General features: G+C 42.0%; 1 protein-coding gene across 2 annotated transcripts; it reads left to right on the top strand.

Annotated features, from left to right (window-relative positions):
• Positions 1–1962: 1962 nt before the first annotated feature.
• KCNV1 (potassium voltage-gated channel modifier subfamily V member 1) lies at positions 1963–11650 on the top strand. Of its 2 annotated transcripts, XM_042869645.1 has the most exons (4): positions 1963–1981; positions 2691–3203; positions 4960–5486; positions 11126–11650. In XM_042869645.1, the coding sequence occupies exons 2-4, from the start codon at positions 2722–2724 to the stop codon at positions 11635–11637; spliced, it is 1521 nt and encodes a 506-aa protein (XP_042725579.1). In that variant the 5' UTR covers positions 1963–1981; positions 2691–2721; the 3' UTR covers positions 11638–11650. The 2 variants fall into 2 exon arrangements, with proteins under 2 accessions (XP_042725579.1, XP_042725578.1); XM_042869644.1 differs by lacking the exon at positions 1963–1981 and having other exon boundaries at positions 2281–3203.
• Positions 11651–20149: the final 8499 nt, after the last annotated feature.

Below are 20149 nucleotides of genomic sequence, written 5' to 3'. Positions count from 1 at the left end.
TATTTCTATGCCTGTTCAGTGTGTTCAAGGAGGACAGGTGACTTCTTCAACTTCGTGAGCAGTCTTTCACATATCTGAAGATTGTTATGTCATGCACTATCCCCTCCACTGTAGCTGTTCGATCCTTGCTTTTCCTCTTGTACCATGACTTCCAAACTTGCTTCTATCTATTCTCTTTTAGATTTCTTTCAATCAGTGCACACTTTCACAATGGTTGCCGCACCAGCAACTACTGAGCAGAGCAGACACTGTTGCAGTCATTCATGCTAAAGCAGCAGTAAGAAAAACACTGTTAATATAGAGAAGCTTGCTGGTATCCAAAATATGAGCCATTAGTACACCTCCGTGAAATAAATGTGTAGAAAATACATAGCTGTGCACAGTGGCACATAAGTCACATGAGAGGGGATACAGAGCTGAGGGTATGGCATACAGTACTGGCAGTGTGACACACATGCATTTTTTATGAAACAAATCATGTAAAAGCTGAGAGAATTTGCTGATGCACCTGAAGGCCGTGCTACCATTCAACAAGATCCGGACAGACTGGAGAGCTGGGCAGGGAGGAATCTGATGAGGTTTAACCAAAACAAGTGTAGTCTTGCACCTGGGGAGGAATAACTGCATGCATCAGTACAGGTAAGCGGATGACCTACCGAAGAGGAGCTCTGAAGACAAGGACCTGGGGGTCCTGGCGGACAACAGGTTGGCCGTGAGTGCGCCCTTGTGGCCAAGAAGACCAATGGTATCCTGAAGTGCATTGTAAAGAGTGTGGCCAGTAGGTTAAAGGAAGTGATCCCCCCCCTCTACCCTGCCCTGGTGAGGCCACATTTAGAATACCACATTCAGTTCAGGGCTCCTAGTAGTTCAGCTGAGAGTCACAAAAATGATTAAGAGCCTGGAGCATCTCCCACATGAGGAAAGGCTGAGCAACGTGGATCTGTTTGGACTGGGGAAAAGAAGATTTAGAGGGAATCTGATCAATGTTTACAAATATTTAAAGGGAGGTGGGAGGCAAATGGATGAGGCCAGGCTCTTCTCAGTGGCACGTAGCAACAGGACAAGGATCAATGGCCTAAAATTCGAACATAAGAAGTTCCGTACTAATATGCATAAGAACTTCTGTATGGTGAGGATGATAGAGCACTGGAACAGATTGCCCAGAGAGGTTGTGGATTTTCCTTCCATGGAGATATTCAAGACCCGTCTGGATGCCTATCTGTGTGACCTATTGTAGGGTACCTGCTTTAGCAGGGGCATTGGATTCGATGATCCATTCAGGTCCCTTCCAACCCCTATGATTCTGTATGGTTCCGTATGGCTTCCTACAAGGAAGGAGAGAAGAGTGAAAAAGGTGACTATTAATTCTCACCACACAGTACAGTAGTGCTCAAAGATCAACACAGGACAGCATCAGACATATCCCAAACTACTTTAGAAAAAAACGCTGAGAGGACTTAGTTTAAGACAGGCCCTCCAGTGTGCACTGCCTGGCCATTACGACGACTGTTTGCTTGACACTTTTTATATCTGATCTGCGGTCGTGATAGCAGTGTTAATGAAGACCACCTGCTCGGAAGCACATTTGGTGTTACGTATATTAGCAGGGAGTGAGTGGAATTCAAATCGTCCTGCGAGCGCACTCGGAGAAGTTGGAGGCTCTGAAAACTCCTCCAAACGAGCAGCCCCGGCCAGGAGACAGCGAATTCCGCTCAGCACCGCCCGCCGAACCGCGACCCAGCCTTCGACACAGCGCACGGCCGGGACGGCGAACGCTCGGCCCCGCGGCGTGGAGGGCGGCGGCCCGGCCCAGCCCGCCCCGTGCCGCGCAGCCCCGCCGCTCCCGCCTGCCCCCCGCGGCACATGACCCGCCATGGAGGCGCGCCGGCGCTGCCCAGAAGTTTGGAGCCGGTGGAGCGAGCGGAGGGGACGGCGGCAGCAGGCGCCCAGCCGCGGGCGGCACAGCGGGGCGGGTGGGCAGGTGAGGCGCGGCGCGGAGAGGAGCGGAGCAGAGCTAGGCAGCGGAGCGCGGCCGGGCGGGCTGACGGGCTGACGGACGGTGCGCGGCGGTGCTCCGGGCTGGGGCGAGGGTCCCGCGGCAGGACGGCGCGGGGCTGGTCGAGCGGGCCGGCAACTTCGGCTGTCAGCGAAGTGCGGGCACAGGGGGCTGCCTCGGAAGCCGGGATACGTCTGTGAGGGTGCAGAGAGAGCCGGGGCGGGCGAGCGGGCGGACAGAGCCGTGGGGCCGGAGGGAGGGCAGAGGCTTCGGGCGAGGCCGAACTCGGGGCGGGTCGCCGGGCGTCCCCGCTCTGCTCGCGCAACCCGCTGAAGGCGATGTTGATGTTGTGCCGTGCTGGTTCCTTCGGACTCGGCTCTCGGGACACTTGATTGAGAGATCGGGGATGACCGCGAAGCCGAAGGGGCCGCGTGGGTTGTCGCTGGTAGACGGTGCTTGGCGTTTCCCCCAGACAGCGCGCAGCGAGGCTGCCTCACGGACGTCAGGCGTTTCTGGTACCAGAGCCCAGCAGTACGCTTGGCCTCTGTATCAGACGGAGGCACCATCTGGAGGAAGTGGGGATGGTGAGGAGCCCCGGGGACAGGAGCCATAGCATCAGAAGGTACCTCATCTTTAGGTTGGCCCCACTGCCACCACCAGGAATCTCTGCAGCTTTGTTGTGTTTTCCATCCAGGAGAGTGTGGGCTGCTGCTGGCAGCTACAGGATGAAGTCGCCTCCCTGCTGCATGTCTCTTAATTCCCAAGCGTCCCTGGAGGAACAAGGCAATAGCACATCGCTGGGCTCCCTGGACTGCAGTGTTTTCTCCAGCGAGGAGGAGCAGGGGCCCCTGCTGCAGAAGGTTGTTCCTTCCTTGGACTGCTTTACAATCAATGTGGGAGGCAGCCGCTTTGTGATGTCCCAGCAAACTTTGTCTTGCTACCCCGACACTCGTCTTGGCAAACTGGCCGTGGTGGTCTCCGCTGCCCGGGATGTTGCCTCTGGCCTCCTTGAGCTCTGTGATGATGCTAACCTGGTGGAGAATGAGTATTTCTTTGACCGGAACTCGCAGGCATTTCACTACATCCTGAACTACTACCAGACAGGGAGACTGCATGTGATGGAGCAGCTGTGTGCACTCTCCTTCCTGCAGGAGATCCAGTACTGGGGCTTGGATGAGCTCAGCATCGACTCCTGCTGCAGAGATCGGTGAGCTGTGGGGAAAAAACACAGAGCAGGAGCATGGGCTGAGTGAGCTCAGCACTGGCTGGTGTTCAGGGACAGTCAGGTGAGAGATCCAGCAGTAGGGCAGAGAAGGTAGCACAGAAAAATATCCTCAAAGCTGGGTAAATCCAGCAGTGAATCCTACTCTGGAGGTAGATGGAAGCAGGAGATGGGACAAAGAGGTAAGTTGAGTGAGATCACTGCTTACCTTTGCTGTGAGGGACAGGTTAGCAGTGGGGGCAAGATAGTGAGAGCCTGGCATGAGCAGGATCTGGATTTTTCTGCACTAGTTTCAGACTGACCCTTGAAGTTCAAAGTAGAAAGTGGCAGCGCTGGAGATAGGATGTGCTGTGAAAGCAGAGATACACTTTCAGTGTCATTCAGATTGAGGCTTCATCTTAGCCAAGGGGGATCACATGTGTAGTCATGAGTCGAGAGAGTTTGGAGCGTCGCTGCCCAGCACTTTCTGCACAGTTCCAAGCAGGAGAGTCAGAAGGTGGGAGTGGTCACTGCTATACTGAGACTGGGTCACACAGCTGCAGGAGCAGTCTTGAGAAGCATAGAACACAGATGTAGCAGCTTACAGGGAGTGGGCAGCAGCAGGAGCGTGGCTTGTTGGAGACAAATTGTGACAGGAAGTTTAGGAACAAGGTGGATTTTGACTGAACCACCCACAGGATTTTTCTGTTAATTCTATTTGCACCTACTTTATCCCCCATATTAGCATTACTGGTTTGTCTGTAGTATAAAGAGTAAGTACAACTGCTGTTGATCAAACTGGTTATGTCAAAATTATTAGAAATAATCAAGCACATTCATCCTCCCTCACCCCTCCCCCCCTTCCAAAAAAGAGCTTTGGTTAATCCTATCCTTAAATGATTCAGTTCTGCATCTGAGACAGCGATATCCTAGTTTTCATCCCATTCTTCATTCACTAGTAGATAAAACTGAAAGATCCTAATTCCTTGGTGGTACAAGAACCTAACAGACCTCTTGGGCATATGCAGAAGTAACCGTGCATCAAATGAAGGCAAAATTGCATAGCCCCTTAATTTAAGTCTTGGTAACTACAGCTGTCAGGAAATACAGATATAAAGCAAAGTAATTTTTACAATATAGTTTGGGAATGTTGTTTCATGAAATAGTTCTGTAAGTACACTCTAACAAAGTGCTTGACTGTGCATTTACAATCGGTAAATTTCAGTCAGCAAAGATGCTTTGTTGTGTGACAGCCCATATGTTTAAAGTAAGATAACATGAGTAATCTGAGCACATATTGATCAAAACTTCATACATGAAATGCACAGCTTTCATTATGTCTTCCCTTCTAGCACTGCAGATACACACCAATGTAATAAAACTGCAATATAATTAATAAAACTGCAATAAAATTGAGGATAATGGAGAAACAGAAGGTCTGGATTGCTTATAAGAATACATGTTAGTCATGGAACTAATCCTACTGTAGTCAACATGATCTACATAAGTAGCACACTACCTGAATAAAATTACTATGCACATACAAACTGTCTCACTGCTGTGACATGGGTAAGTAGGAAACATGCTGTAGGGTCTCAGTTAGTCACAACACACTTGACCTTCACAACACGCTTGACATCAGGGTTTTCTAATTTCTGATGAGGTATACGTTTGTGTGTTCTTATGCCTTTCATGGTAGAGGATGAGAAAAGCATACGCATATTGGTATTAAAAATCTTTTTCTTGGGGGATTCCTGGGCAGGTACTTCAGGAGGAAGGAGCTGAGTGAAGCCTTAGACATCAAGAAAGATGCTGAAGAACTGGATGCTCAAGATGAGGAAGAGGACTTTTCTGGTAGCCTCTGTCCCAGTGTCAGACAAAAACTTTGGGAAGTTTTGGAAAAGCCTGGTTCCTCTGCAGCAGCCAGGACTTTTGGCACTTTATCCATGGCTTTTGTTGTTGTGTCCATTGCCAACATGGCTTTGATTTCAGTAGAGCTAAGCTGGCTGGCACCACCACTACTGGATGCCCTTGAGTACCTGTGCATTACATGGTTCACTGTGGAGTTTGTTCTGAGGTTCCTGTGTACACGGGATCGGTGTCGCTTTCTGAGGAATGTGGCAAACATCATAGACCTCCTTGCTATTTTACCTTTCTACATTACACTGCTGGTAGAGAGTCTGTGTGGTGGGGAGAGCTCCCAAGAACTGGAGAATGTGGGGCGCATTGTCCAAGTGCTGAGGCTGCTCAGAGCGCTGCGGATGTTGAAGCTGGGAAGACATTCAACAGGTACTTCAGCCATGGCAGTGGTAGTTCTTGCTTTTGCTACCAACAAACCGTCCCCATTTTGTGTGCATTTATATACAGTGTAACGTTAGCTGTGATGGCTTGTGAAACTCTTACTTGTGGACATTGATAACAGTGTCAGGAGATTTCTTCAATAAATTTTAGTTCTTCATAAAGCCAGTGCGATTTGTTTGCATAGAACATTTACAAAAGCAGGCCCCAAAGCTGCATGCTACAAGCCCTTCACCAGTCCACAATGTCACAAATTTGCAAGCATTTTTATTTGAGTTAGTTAGGAGCAAAGCAAGGGAAGAAACAGAAGTGACCCATGCTTTTATATTATCAGAGGCTCACTGGTGACAGTTTATAATTATCTGTCATCATTCGTTGCACTTCAAAAGTTTATGCAAATAAATGGATCATGATTTTTCCCACATCGCACATCCTGAAAACCTGTTGGATAGAGAATGGTTCAATAAAACTGTTTAAAGTGAATCATACTGGGCAGTGGGTTGATGGGCTTCCTGACCGTGTCGAACATGTTGGAATCTGTATGATATGTTGAACACAGCTGGGGCACTGAATTGGCGTTAGGTTCAGCACAGAGTGGCAATGTCAGGTTCAGCCAGCATTCTAATGTGGTGCCCTTCGTGTCCAACCACTCCTGATGCAGTCCTTCCAGAATTTCCTGCCTTGAAGCAGTAATGATTTGCTTCATTTTTTGGAGCTAATCTTCCCTACCCTCTTTGTGAACTGGCCCTATTTCAGTGGGCATTTTAGCAGCAGGATGTCTTTGATTTTTCCCACTGAAGAGCAGTGAATCTTCATACTATTAGCAGTGAGTAGCTTTATTACTGGTGAGCATAATCATAGTGGTTTCAGATTATGCCTGTCCCTTGGAAAGCAGTTGAGGGGAAGCTGCTAGTGCTTCAGTCTGTCAGTGAGTTTGCTCTTTCAGTATAATTTTTACGGTTTTTGTTCTATGCTGCCCTACTGCCCACTTCCAAGTACATGACTGTGAATGCATTCCTCCCTTGTTCTAAGAATAAGATTTTAACACACTAAGGCAATTCTGTGCTAAATGACAAGATTATGATCCAAAAGTATGTTAATTCTAGTTAGAAACTTTCCAAAGTTTCCATTTCAGTATACTTTACTGCTACAGAATGAATGCACGAAACTCAGTTCTGAGGCTGTGTCAGCTATAAAGTAAGTTTCAGATGCCTGTGTAGTAACCATTAACTTTAGCTGTATTCAGTGCTTCAGTGCTTGCAGAGCTGGTTTAAACCATAAGTGTCCAACCCATTGGTTTTATGTTTTTGTTTCCCTCTTTTTTGTTGTTGTTGGTTTTGTTGTTTTTTTTTTTGTTTCAATAAAAAGCGAATTTAAAGAAGCTTTTTTTGCTTATGTAAGTTAACTATATTATATATTTTCTATGTAGCTCAAGACAACGGCTTTTCACTCCTAGGCAAGCCATGGGTTGGACACCCATGGTCTAAACTTTTGTGCCTATTTATTTTTAAAGTTAAATCCATTAAAATATTATTGTAGTTTATTTCACAATATTGTCTTACTAATGTTAAGAGTTTAATAATTCATTTGCCATGTTTGGTAGAAGAAAGGAATTAATTTTATTTAAATACAGTCTTCTAATCTGAAAGTGAGCTGCCATCTTTCTTCTGCAATTGAAATACCAATTTCAGCATACAAAAATTGACATACATCACTATTTAAGCCATTCAGATCAGCATTACTGCCACTGTGCTTGCCTCTGGTAGTTTGGAATTACTAGTTACTTAGTTGCAGAACAGTAAATCAGCTTTGGCTCTTTTCTGTATAATTTAAACTTAGAAGGTCATGAATTTGATTTTCTGTCAGAAGAGGTGGTTGCTAAGGCAAAACAGAGCTCTAATAAATCAAGACAAAAAATAGATTAGCTGATCTGAAGCATAATTTTTGACCAGTAGAGGATTGTAGTGGAAGAGAGTTGTGCTGACACGGTTCTGAGCACACTTCTGACCATAGTAGCCAATAGAAGATAAACATTGTAAGTACAGTACACAGACACCATCCTCGCACATACCTAGGCAGTCCCAATAAATCTGAGTGTAAAAGTGGCACTCAAATACTTCTGTCTTGAATTAGGAGCTTAAAACTGCTTCCCAGTGAGGGTTCTGTGACTCTCGCACTCTCAGATCAGTTGAAATTTCATACACTGCTAGCCTGTTTTGTGTGGCAAAAGGAGTGCAGGATCAGACGAAAAGAGATGTAAAAATCTGTGGCTGCCAGGAGCAACTCCTCTGTCACCAAGGCAGGATGGTCACAGTCACGAGTCACCGTGCAGACCCATAGAAAAGCTGAGATCCCAGTGGCAGCATGGTTCTGTTATCAGAGGCAGAAATTAGTTAGGAAAAATTCTGAGTCCATTCTTTTTTCCTCTGTTTTTGAAGAAATAGCAGATTAGACCTTTTTGTGGGGAGGGGAAAGAAAAATGGAAAGAAAAATTCCTTTGAAAGCCAAACTCAGTTATCAGGAGATGGATGTAATGCAGAGAAACACCTGGGCCATACCAGAGTGAGTGTTAAATTATGCGAAGTGCTGTACCTCGTCAAAGAAAACTGATCAATTAGTAGTACTTCTACCAGTAGATGTATAGCTAGAGGATGAGATGACTTCTAAGATACTGAAGTTACAGATTTGAGTGGATTAGGAACGAGTAAGGACCTGCGTTTTTCACATTTTCTGATGCTCCTCAGCTGTTGGCTTCCTTCTGGGACCATGTCTTGTCTGAGGCTTTGCTGGTCCTATAGGAAGCACTTAGAAATTTACTCCTTGAGAAGCAGGATGTGAGCATCTGATGGCAATGAGCACGTTAGAGAGAAGTTTGTAGCATATGTCAGGGTGAGATGTTTCTGGATTCATGAGAAAGCAAAACTTCAGCATATTCAGAATTCAGTGCCAAAAATTCAGGATGATTTAAATGCTGTGTGTTAACTGAGTCTCCTGATTTTCAGCTTGCATTATCAAGTTCCTTTGGGCAACAGAGGTGGAACTTGCGATATATGGCAGAAATGCTTCTCCTTCCTGCTGCTGGTTCCAAGGCTGGAGCTGTTTGCTTGCCCCAACCATACTGGCTGTTGTAGCAGCTTAGCACTTTCCAGCATGAGTAACCAAACTGTTACAGCTCCTGGCAAGGAGCTCTCATAATTCTCATAAGACTTGCTGAAGTGTCTGTGATGGAACAGCGCTACTTTGGCTATATGTTAGGGCTGGATAAATCATTTTTAAAAGTTAAAGTAAAGCAGAATACATAATCCTTCTGAATACACCAACTGAATCCCATTTGGAATGAACTGTGGAGTCCAGTAAGTTGTCTGGATCATAGTTGCATCTGAAAACATCTCCTGACTTCTGAAGGCGTGAAGTGATGCAGAACCACCACTTCACTGATCAAGCACCATGACTACACATATTTACTTTGATTTTTTAAAAATGAAGGTCAGGCATTGTTTCTTTATTTTTCTATTTTTTTTCCTTTTTTTTTGCTCTGATCTTAACAAGTTAAAGAGTACTTTAGTTATTATTTTCCTTCATAATAATTAAGATAACCAATACCTGGTTTTGATAACCAAGGCAGCTTAAGTTCTGTTGTTTTTTTCCCAGATACTGAATCATTTTTATACTTTTTTCAGCAAAGTTTTTTCAGCATCATTGCTTTATATGAAGATACTAGAACTTAGAGTAATTTTAGAAGAACTTATCAGGCTCCTTAATAGTAAGAATAATTAACCCTTTAAAAAATATTTTGCTGAAGGTGTCATCAATGTGATGCAAATAGTTAGCAGTCACAGCCTTGTTCCTGCTTATTTCAACCTGATTTAAGAAAGTTGTGCTGTTGTTTTGTTGTTTTGTTGTGTTTTTTAATCCAGTATTCTTGGGCTCCCTTGTAAAGGGCAAACCTGGATTTTACAGTCTTTATTTCATAGACTTTTAAATTGGTGTACCTTCTTCCTAGGTCACCTGAAAGAATTTATTCTTCTACCTTGTTCAGTATGAAATTTTACATGGCAGTTGAGTAGAATAACTTCCTTGGAAGATGAGAGCTTGATCTGTGTCCTCACAATTGTCCCTTCCCTTTGCACTGCTATCTTAGTGTATTTTCAGAATCTGGAGAAAGTCTCCTTAATAGAAAAAAAGATGAGTCTGATGTATCTTATTCCCCTTTTCTGTTACATAATTAACCTGTATCATTACAATAAACATTCTGAGCAACAGACTATCATTATAGCAATATAAAATCTGGATAGGGGCAAATCCTTAACTGTAGCTAGCAGAAGACAACTTTGAAAAAGGAAACATGCCCTACAGAATAGTCTGTTCTTCCACTGTTTGCTGAACATAAAGGAAAACTTTAAAACTCATTAGATCTAAAGGGAAAAAGAAACAGACCAAAAGGAAAAAGAAATTTTGACTTATTTTATTTTGAGATTGTGGAAGGAAAGCAAATCAAATTATTTGTTACTTCAATGAGCATATGAAGTCTGCAAGCAGAAGCAGCAAGCTTCTATGCAAATGTTCTAGTTAGAACTGTACTCTTATGAAAAGAAGTTGATAAGCATTGTGGGTTGTTTTTTTTCCACTTATTCAGGAAAACATATAGCATGTTTTTAAGAAGAACATTAACAATCCAAAATCAGTTGTGATTCAAAAGATAATTTCAGTCTCTCATGTTTTTCAACCTGTTTGGTACCGTTATCTTCTTTTGTTTATGAGCAACATTTATCCATTGCAATGTTATTGGATTTACTTTCCTGCTTGCTTTGTCAGGCAGCCTAGCCTTGAGGCAGCAGCTCTAAAAGGAATGTGGGGCATTATGGAGAGCAATCTGCTGCACAGAAATTCCCTGTTCGACTCATGGGCATTGGTGAATTAGCAGGAGAATTCTTGTTTGCTTTGGGAAGCTTTGCTATCTCCAGTTTTGGCACAAGCACAGCTGCTCCTGGACTACTGTATTTGTTTTGATCTCTCTAGATAAAGATGTTGGGAAGAAGGGTCAGAGGGAGGTGATGAGAACTATAAAAGGACTGTAAACAGTGCTTAGCAAAGAAGAGGTACTGTGTGACAGAATTAGGCTCGAAGTACCCACCTGGGAACGTGAATTTGACAACAGGGTGCTCTTTGGTCCAAGAGAAAAATACGATAATGGCTGGAAAACAAGCACATTCCAACTGAAAGTAGGAAGCAGATGTTTTTAGTAGTTTTAAATGGCTATTTAGGTAACTTAATAAAAATTGTGGTAGGCTCTCCATTATGGCCAATTACTAAATCAAGATTGGCTAGTTTTTCTAAATCATATGTTGTATGTAGTTCAAATGATAAGCAATAAGAAGAATTTATATGCTCTGTATAAAGGAGAATGAGATGATGTCAGTGTTTTAGTCTAACATCTTAATCTGTTTCTTTTTAAATCACATTTTCGCAGTAGTTTTGCTTGTAGGAACTGCAGCCCTTTTTCATAAGCCATGTTCATTAACAGCCAAAACAAAGGCATAAAACGATCAGCTTTCAAATACGGTATGTTTCATGGATCTCTGAAGGAAGCTACACAAATCAACTTACTGACAGCATTTCTTGTTTTTCAGGGTTGCGGTCCCTTGGAATGACAATTGCACAGTGCTACGAGGAGGTTGGCCTGCTGCTGCTTTTCCTTTCTGTAGGAATCTCTATATTTTCCACAGTGGAGTATTTTGTTGAGCAAGGTGTGCCAGGCACAACATTCACAAGCGTACCTGGTGCTTGGTGGTGGGCAACAACATCCATGACAACTGTTGGTTATGGTGACATTAGACCAGATACAACTGTTGGTAAGGTAGTGGCCTTCATGTGTATACTGTCAGGAATACTAGTTTTGGCTTTGCCAATAGCTATCATAAATGACCGGTTTTCTGCCTGTTACTTTACACTGAAGATAAAAGAAGCTGCTCTTCGGCAGCGTGAAGCTTTAAAGAGACTCATGAAGAACTCATCCAGTGACTCAAATATCAATGTTAATTTGCGAGACATATATGCACGCAGTGTCATGGATATGTTACGACTGAAAAGCAGAGAGCGAGCGAGCACAAGGAGCAGTGGAGGAGATGACTTTTGGTTTTGACTTTTAAGTTATTTAGCCTTGTATAGCAAATAGACTACTTCAGAAATGTGGTATTAAGAATCTGTTTTTTTATCATTCAACACATAATGTGTTGCTTTTCCATCTGGAGCTCTACGTACTTGTATAGAATGATATAGCTGGTGTAAGCAAAAGGCTCTGAGGGCACCAGAAACATACCCCCAGAACTTGGTTGATGAGAGAGAAAATAATGGGTCCATCAAAGTAAAATAGTGTTACAAACACTTGTCTATGAATCTTATGTTCTTGCTAATGTATAGTAATAAAATCTTTTAGCTGAAATTGCCATGGTGTTTTGAATTTTGAAGACCTATAGGATTTGTATTTGAAAAAAAAACAAAACAAAACAAAAAACCAAAGTTAAATACATTAGGAAAATCTGAAGTAAATAGTTACCAGATATATACGTGGTGGATATCAGGAGATGATAGGTGAGAAGTATTAAGCTGACGACACCAAGCTGAGTGGTGTGGTTGACACAGTAGAAGGAATGGATGCCATTCAGAGGGACCTCGAGAGACTGGAAAGGTGGACCAGGGTGAACCTGATGAGGTTCAACATGGCAAAGTGCAGAGTTTTGCACTTGGGACGGAGGAATCCCAGGCATCCATACAGACTGGAAGGAGCAGTCCTTGAGAGCAGCCCTGCAGAGAAGGACCTGAGGGTCTTGATAGATGAAAAGCTTAACATGAGCCAGCAGTTTGCCTTTGAGGCTCAGAAGGCAAATGGTATCCTGGGCTCCATCAAAAGAGGGGTGGCCAACAGGGACAGGGAGTTGATTGTCCCTATCTACTCTGCTCTTGTGAGGCCCCATCAAGAGTACTGTGTCCAAGTGTGGAGCCCCCAGTACAGAAAAGACAGGGAGCTGCTGGAGAGGGTACAGAAGAGAGCCACGAAGATGATCAGGGGACTGGAGCACCTCCCCTGTGAAGACAGGCTGAGGGAGCTGGGCTTGTTCAGCCTGGAGAAAAGAAGGCTGCAGGGTCACCTCATTGCAGCCTTTCAGTACCTAAAGGGAGCCTACAAACAGGAGGGGAATCAACTCTTTGAAAGGGTTGGTAACAGGACAAGGGGAAATGGTTTTAAGTTGAGGGAGGGAAGATTTAGGTTGGATGTCAGGCGGAAGTTCTTTACAGAGAGAATGGTGAGGTACTGGAACATGCTGCCCAGAGAGGTTGTGGATGCTCCGTCCCTGGAGGTGTTCAGGACCAGGTTGGATGGGGCCCTGGGCAGCCTGGTCTAGTATTAAATAGGGAGAATGGTGGCCCTGCATGTGGCAGGGAGGGATTTGAAGATTCATGATCCTTGATGTCCCTTCCAACCCTGGCCATTCTGTGATTCTGTGATCAAAGATCTGCAGCCAAGTGTAAAGTAGTCATGAACTGTGTGCTGTAACTTCGAGCACCCTCTGCAATTGCTGCAGAAGTTAGAGGAGATAATACAGCAGAAATACAGCACTCTCTTTTGCAGCAGTGAGTTCATTTACAAACTTACTTTGAACAATGCCTTCTTGTGTTTTGATTCTCTTAGCTTATTTGTGCAGCTAAGCAGATTTTGCATTTAAGTAAAGTCACCAGTGGATACCAGAAGAAACAGAAATGGTAAAAGTTAACAAGTTACTAATTTCTCTATCTCCTGTTAAAATCAGGAAGTATTCCAGTAAGTTAGCCAGATGTAAAAAAAAATGATCATAATCTTGTAATAGGTTAGGTCAAAAATCACAAACTTCTCATTTCATTTCTTCAGCAATGTAATCACAAACGTTATTTACATTTGTTATTAATTCAACATACTACCTGAAAGGAGGCATCTGCTAGCTGTGGATTATTTAATTCGATCAAGTATTTATGTGTTTAGAAGGCTTAGACTGTCTTTGAATATATGTGAATAGGTGAAAATACTGCTTTTAGTAAATACCCAATAACTTTTGTTTAGAAGCAAGAATGTGTTTTCCTCCCATTCTCTGTAATGTAATACAGAAAGCAGATTTTTCAAAACTACAACCTCGAAGCAAACTTCACAAAAATTCAACTCCTGATTAGTCAGTTGATATCATCCAGCATTTGGATTTGTGATGAGTGTGGCATGTGCTGCAGCCATCAGGGGCATGAGAAAACTAAGTGAAAGTGTAAGATACCAGATGAGTGTGTCTTGCTCTACCAATATGTCTTGTTCTGAAAATTCAGAAGTCAGGCTTACCATCTGTGTTACACAAAGATCAAACAGTGTTATCACAGTGTTTCCTTCTTCCCTGATATTCTATAAGTACATAACAAAACTCCCATGGATGTCCAGGAGACACAATTAATTCTGTGGGGAAAGGCTTGATGCAGCCCACTCTAAGTTAATTCATAGCTCCTTAGAGCAGGAAGTCCCTGAGCTGCACAAATTGTACAGGCTGTTTCTCACTCAAAAGTCATTCTAATTATAGAGAATTAGGAAGAAGCTTTTATTGTGGGAAGACTGTTTTGTAATGTCTTTTGTGCTTTCTTGTACAGTAACTGATTCTCTGTTTGAGAAAGGAAATGCAGTTAGATAGATGACTGATCCTCTTCAGGGAATGCGGCTTTTATTGCATCCTGTGTTTGTTATGAAGGACTCGAAAGAAGGAGAGAAATGTTCTGGGGTTTATCAGTTGATTCACTCCTTACACCAGGTCTGAAAATAAAATTTCTTAGGAATGCCTTTCGGGAGATGTGGCTGAGACTTTATCCAGTAGCTGCTTCAACTTCTATTTTCAAACCTCTTGATTTTAAATTCAAAGTCTCAAAAGAAGTAAAGTGTTTGTCAATTGTGTTGTTTATTCAGCAAGACTATTCAGTAATATTACCTATTTGCAGATGAAGATTGGTTCTGATTTCAGCTCTTACAGATGGGACCAGAGCATTCATACTGAGACATAAACGGTACAGGGTATTACAATTCTAAAACATGAATCTACGCCATTTCTCTTCTACTACAGATTTGTAAAACAGCTCTGTCATCACTAAGGCACCAAACTAAGGATATTACCATGCTATCTTTTGAATTTTACGCAGAAGATAAGTAAGTAACTACCTCTTGTCCTCACATCTGCCATTTCCATCACACAGTAGACTGGGCTGAAAGGGTCATGTGTCAGAACATGAAATAATTCCAAAAACTGCAATCAAGGGATGTAACTGTAGCACTTAATCCAGCCTGCTCTAACCTTGGTTCACTAATACAGGAAATGATACTAGTTAAAAGACAGTGGTATAGGCTATAGTGCAGACTAACAGTCTGAAAATTCTTGTGTATTTCTTCATAGATGCTCAGGGGCAGCACTTAGCTGATGACACTGTGGTCCAACCCCACCAGAACTTTTTAAACATCACTAATATTTTACTTTGTTCTCTCTTTAAAGAAGGTCACCAGCTTTCTACACTGCAACAGGCAGAGCATTACTAACAGGTTGAGGGAAGTGGTCCTTACCCAGCTGGTGAGACACAGCTGGGTGCTGAGTCCAGTACAAAAGAGACAGAGACATACTGGAGAGAGATCAGCAAAATACTGGAGTGCCACATTGTAGAGTCTGACACTACAGAGAACCCTCGTGGGATGGACGGGGTGATTTATAACTTCTGGGGATAAATTATAGAAAGGTACTTAGAAATCTCCATTTACTTACATTTTACAACTGTTTAATATTGTGATTTACCTTTTATATTATGGATATTGATCCTGAATGCAGAGTTCACTGAGCACTGGTTAAGTAAGCTTTGTTAGTAAGTCAATAAACCACTTCAATCTCGATTTGATATAAGCTACATAAGATGAGCAGTTTTAAGATGAGCAGGAGAGGAGTTCTGCTGGCCAACTCTGAGTTTGTGAGGCTGCCATGTGGCAGATCTGGCAAATCAAGTTGAACACAAAAAAGAGCACAGAGGAGAAAGTTGTGAAGTTTTTTACATGTAATGCCCATTTATTTTTGCTCTCTGACATTAAAAATCTATAAATTCTCATTTTGATACTATCCTGATAATGAGTAACATTTTTCTCATTTTCTGAAGTACTGTCCTTGCAAACCTCCTCTGAGGTATATTTGCATATGAACAATTCAGCTAAAACCTTTTTTTGCTGGGATGCCCAACATCTAAAATGCATTAAAGCAGGTGTTGCTGATGCAACTCATACCTGTACGAGTATAAGTTGCTGTTATCACAGAGCCTCACTGTATAGCAGCGGGTGCAGAGCAGCACATTTCTTAGTCTCACCTCTGCAGATGGGGTCTGCAGGGCTTTGGGCTCTTGAACGTATTATTCATTGAAGAGGGTTGTTGGAGTCAATAATCTCTCTATAACCGAGATGCATTTTTCTAGTTTAACTTCTTTTAAATTTAATTTTCCAATTTTTGAGTGTTTTAACCAATCCCATAATTGTTACAGTTTTGCTTTTAATACCAAAGCACAGTTTGTAAGAATTTGATGAGGCATGTAGTCTTGGTGTAAATGGTGAGCTCTACCTGATGAGCAGCACAGATTAAAGGCATTCCACCAGTAAAAACCTGAATAACTTATTTATAATTAACTTGTTGTTGATGTATGAAAAAGTCTTTTCTGATAAAGTTGACCTTGGTATGTTTGATGGGCAATTCTGCTAGTTGTGTTATCTGATTAAAACTAGGCACAAGTGCACACTGCAATATAACAAAAACATGCCACTGCAAAGAGCCTCCTTAAATGATAACATACTCCTTAAAAGTCAAAGCAAAATCTCTAGAGGTGTGGGATTTCCTCTAGCTCCAGCTAACTTTATGCAGCTTTTAGTAAGACTAAATCTGCTGGTAAGTCAGGTATCATTGCTATGTAGTCATGTAACTAATACATTCATTTCACTTGAACGTGTGAGAAAGACAGTTGTCTTTCCAAACTGCACAACAGAGATAGGTCCTGGGAAATGGATAAAGTGTGGATGACTTTTTTCATTGCCTAATGTATGAACCAGCTTACAAGGAGAGCTGAGAACACTCATAAAAGCCTACTGTGATTTTTACCAAAAGCAAGTACAACAAATTGACTTCTACTGTCATTTTTTCAACACAGCTGAAAAAGACAATGGGCTTTAAAATAGTTAAAAAATAGCTAATGAGGCCATTCTTTACACCAAGTGCTGTGTTAAAGATTCCTAAACTGTAGCTCAGAGCCTGAGGTATGAGACATATTATGCAGTTCAACGATGTTGAATTATAGAAAAAATATTCTGAGATGAATGTGTATCTGCTTAAGAACTGCTGACCAGTGAAGCAGCATTCATAAGCTAAGAGATCTTTTGTCCTAAATTAACAGCAGCGTTATGGACTTCAGTACATGCTATCAGAAACTGCTGGAGTTAGGGCTCCATGGGATTTCTTCATGGCCCTTGAGGTTTGTGGGATGCTGCAGTGATAAATGCTGTTATTACTGAAGCCCAAACAGAAAGATTAAACCATTACAAATGTTCAGTATGTAAGAAGAAAATTAATGAAAGTAGAACATGAAAGAGCAAATTAATTTAAACTTAATATTAATTTAAAAGAAGTTGAAATACTTCAGCTGAGATTTACCAGTGACTTTTTGTGATGGACTATGTATTTACCTCTTATATCTTCTCATGAGATGAAGTACACATGATTCAGTGCAGAGGAAGGAATTATTTTCAGCTCATTAACTGACATGCATCATGTGTCCACACCACAAATTAGACAACATTAGTTATTCGTACCTCATTCCAGTCACTCAGCCTTGTATATAAGGCATGTTTTCCCCCCAAACTATGCATGTGCTTCATATTTGCATTTTTCTTTTGTCGATCAATTAAAAAAAAAAAAAAATCTTGTTTTAACAAATAACCTTCAGCTTAAAGGAACAAGATTGATGAGGTTGATTCTATTTCCAGTCCTCGCTATTTGTTGTTTCTGCTGTTATTCCTCACTTAACTCTCCTGTCTTCTCTTCCTGGCAGGATTTGCTGAAAAACAGATGGAAGAATTGCCAATCACAGCCTTTCACTGTCAAAATGTAGATAAACCTACCCCATAAACCTGTGGTCTGATTTCTTATATTAGAAACAAAATCCAAGTCAAGAGAAACAAGTGTGATATTTCACTCACAACTACAGGGACAGTATCGATTAGGAATCAAGGGAAATCCAGTTTTCCAAATTACTGGAAGCTATTATACTTACAGCCAGTCAGAGCATACCTGCCATGAATCATGTCTATTTGCATCAGTAAGAAGTCAGACTACAGTAACAAATTAAAAAAAAAAAAAGATTCTGAGAAAATATGTGTCTGCTTGGTTCAAATAGTTAATATAATCAGTACTGCAAACAAGCCTAGAGGCTAGGTCCCACACTGCAGGAATGCAGCCCTTTCCTAAAGATCCTTCCATCCAAATGTATAGGACAAACCAAATGCTATATTCAACTTGGCAATGTAAAGGAGCAAAGCTTCACCAAAAAGCCTTCATAGAGATTTATTGTAGAAACAATGTGACAAGTTCAACATGGCAAATGTATCCATGCAGTGGAATTATACCAGGATGAGTTTGCTCACTTTCCAGCCAGAACTCTTTGTAAGAGGCTTTATTGTCTGGTTGGGCCACAACAGGGACCACAGCTAACATCGAAATTGTGATCTCTGTTATGCAGGCTGCCTCCTCCATATGGAGGTGAATCCGGTTTGCTTGTGCCAGCCATCACAATGGCATGACAGAGCTAACAAAATGCCACTGGCCATCATCATAATATGGAGATTGTATTCTACTGCAAATTTTCCCATCAGCTGTGCAGCAGGAGACTTGATTTGAACAGATGTGATGACACACAGGCCAAAATAAAACAAAAGATGAAAGCTCTTATCCTCACTGATCACTAAGACACCAATTTGGTTTGGAGCTAGTGCATTTCACTATCAATTATGGAACGTTCTTATAGCTTAGCACTAGAGCAAGCAAAAAAATTTCTGTAAAAAAAAGAGGAAGGGTGTAATCTGTTTGGTACCCTTCTGTATCAAAAATATCTGTTTTCATTGACAGTTCAGTACTTCAGAAATCATTGCTTACATTCCCTATCACATACATCATCATATATTACAGACTTTTCTTCAGCTGGTGGATTGAGAAAGTTTCATTTCTTCATAATGTGTTCCACTCACATTATCATTTTCAGTTTGCTAATATCAGCTGCACTATTCTTGTTTGCCTTTATCATAAATTTCAGATCAGAGTTACATTAGCCAGATAGTCACAGTCCTTTAGATGATTCATGCTGGAGTGATGTAGTCTGGTGCAAGAACTGTCCTGATGAAATTGCTAGCAAGTGCTACTAGAAACGAGCAGGAGATCACAGCAAAGGTGCAATTATAGGAGAGAAAGCTGCACAAGTGCATGCTAATGAAGCAGTAGTTGCCACATAGAACACAGTGAGCCATGGCTTCCTCATGGCACCCTGAAACCCATAACCAGTCTGTGAGGCAAAGCCAAGCAGTTATTAAAGAAGTCCAGTAAAGTGCAGATCCTCAAGGCGCGTAAGCAGAAAGAGCTGCTCTGTACATACTCCGCTCCCTCTCTAATTTGCCTATTGCTAGCATTTATCCCATCCTCACACTCAACTGTGTAAGGGGCCTCAAACAGACCAATTGTGTAAGGCCTCAGTAGACTGCAGCAGGCCATCTCAACCTGAGAGGGTATGCTCAGTGTCCCTGAACTCACCCAGGGAACAAACATTCTCACATTTGATCGTGCTCGGTGATAAAGCATTATTCTCACATTCAGTATAGCATTGTTTGCACATCCTATTCTAGCCACCACACTATGCTTTTTCTAGAGCTCCATTTTCTCACCTAACCTGTGGTATGTGTAGAGGTTTTCAGTTTGCAAGGCAAAATATAGTCTGTTAATTAAAGAGAAGATTTTAGCAAAGTAAAGACAATTAGGAATTCAAATAAGACTGGAAAGCTGAAAATACATAGAATCACAGAATCATAGAATCACCAAGGTTGGAAAAGACCTAAAAGATCACCCAGTCCAACCGTTCACCTATTCCCAATAGCTCCTACTAAACCATGTCCCTCAACAATGACAGTTTGCTAAATGTAAAAATAATTATAAGACAAAACTATAAAGGACTGAATTAAGATTTAAACAGGGGCCAAAAAAAAAAAAAAAACACAAAATGAAGGCAGAAAAGTCAGAAGCTAGTAAAAGGTACAAAACAAATTCAAAATATGTGATCTAGTTTCAAATACTAAGTATTTCTAGATGCCTTGCATTTAGCAACTGTGTGGGACTTGGAAAGTTCTCACATGGGATTCCAGCTTACCAGACTAGGTACATAAATTCAAGCACTCAATATTTTTAATAGATCTAAGCAAAATCTGTCCTTGAGTGATGGAGAAAATCTTGTAGCTGGATACATATTTTTCTTTTGGAAACAGAGCAATTATTAATCTTTTACACTCAAAAAAGAAAGCTTTTTCTTCCTCCTCCCCCCCCCCC

Source organism: Lagopus leucura, unplaced genomic scaffold (assembly GCF_019238085.1).
Source record: "Lagopus leucura isolate 7727_CA_CO unplaced genomic scaffold, USGS_WTPT01 Super-Scaffold_100002, whole genome shotgun sequence".
Classification (NCBI taxonomy): Eukaryota; Metazoa; Chordata; class Aves; order Galliformes; family Phasianidae; genus Lagopus; species Lagopus leucura.
Note: the sequence above shows the minus strand (reverse complement) of the source record. Positions and strands in the feature narration are given on the sequence as shown.

Coding starts and splice junctions, on each gene's coding strand:
- KCNV1 (XM_042869644.1), top strand. CDS start 2,578: ATGGTGAGGAGCCCCGGGGACAGGAGCCATAGCATCAGAAGGTACCTC. Junction 3,204..4,959: donor GACTCCTGCTGCAGAGATCG/GTGAGCTGTGGG, acceptor ATTCCTGGGCAG/GTACTTCAGGAGGAAGGAGC. Junction 5,487..11,125: donor GCTGGGAAGACATTCAACAG/GTACTTCAGCCA, acceptor CTTGTTTTTCAG/GGTTGCGGTCCCTTGGAATG.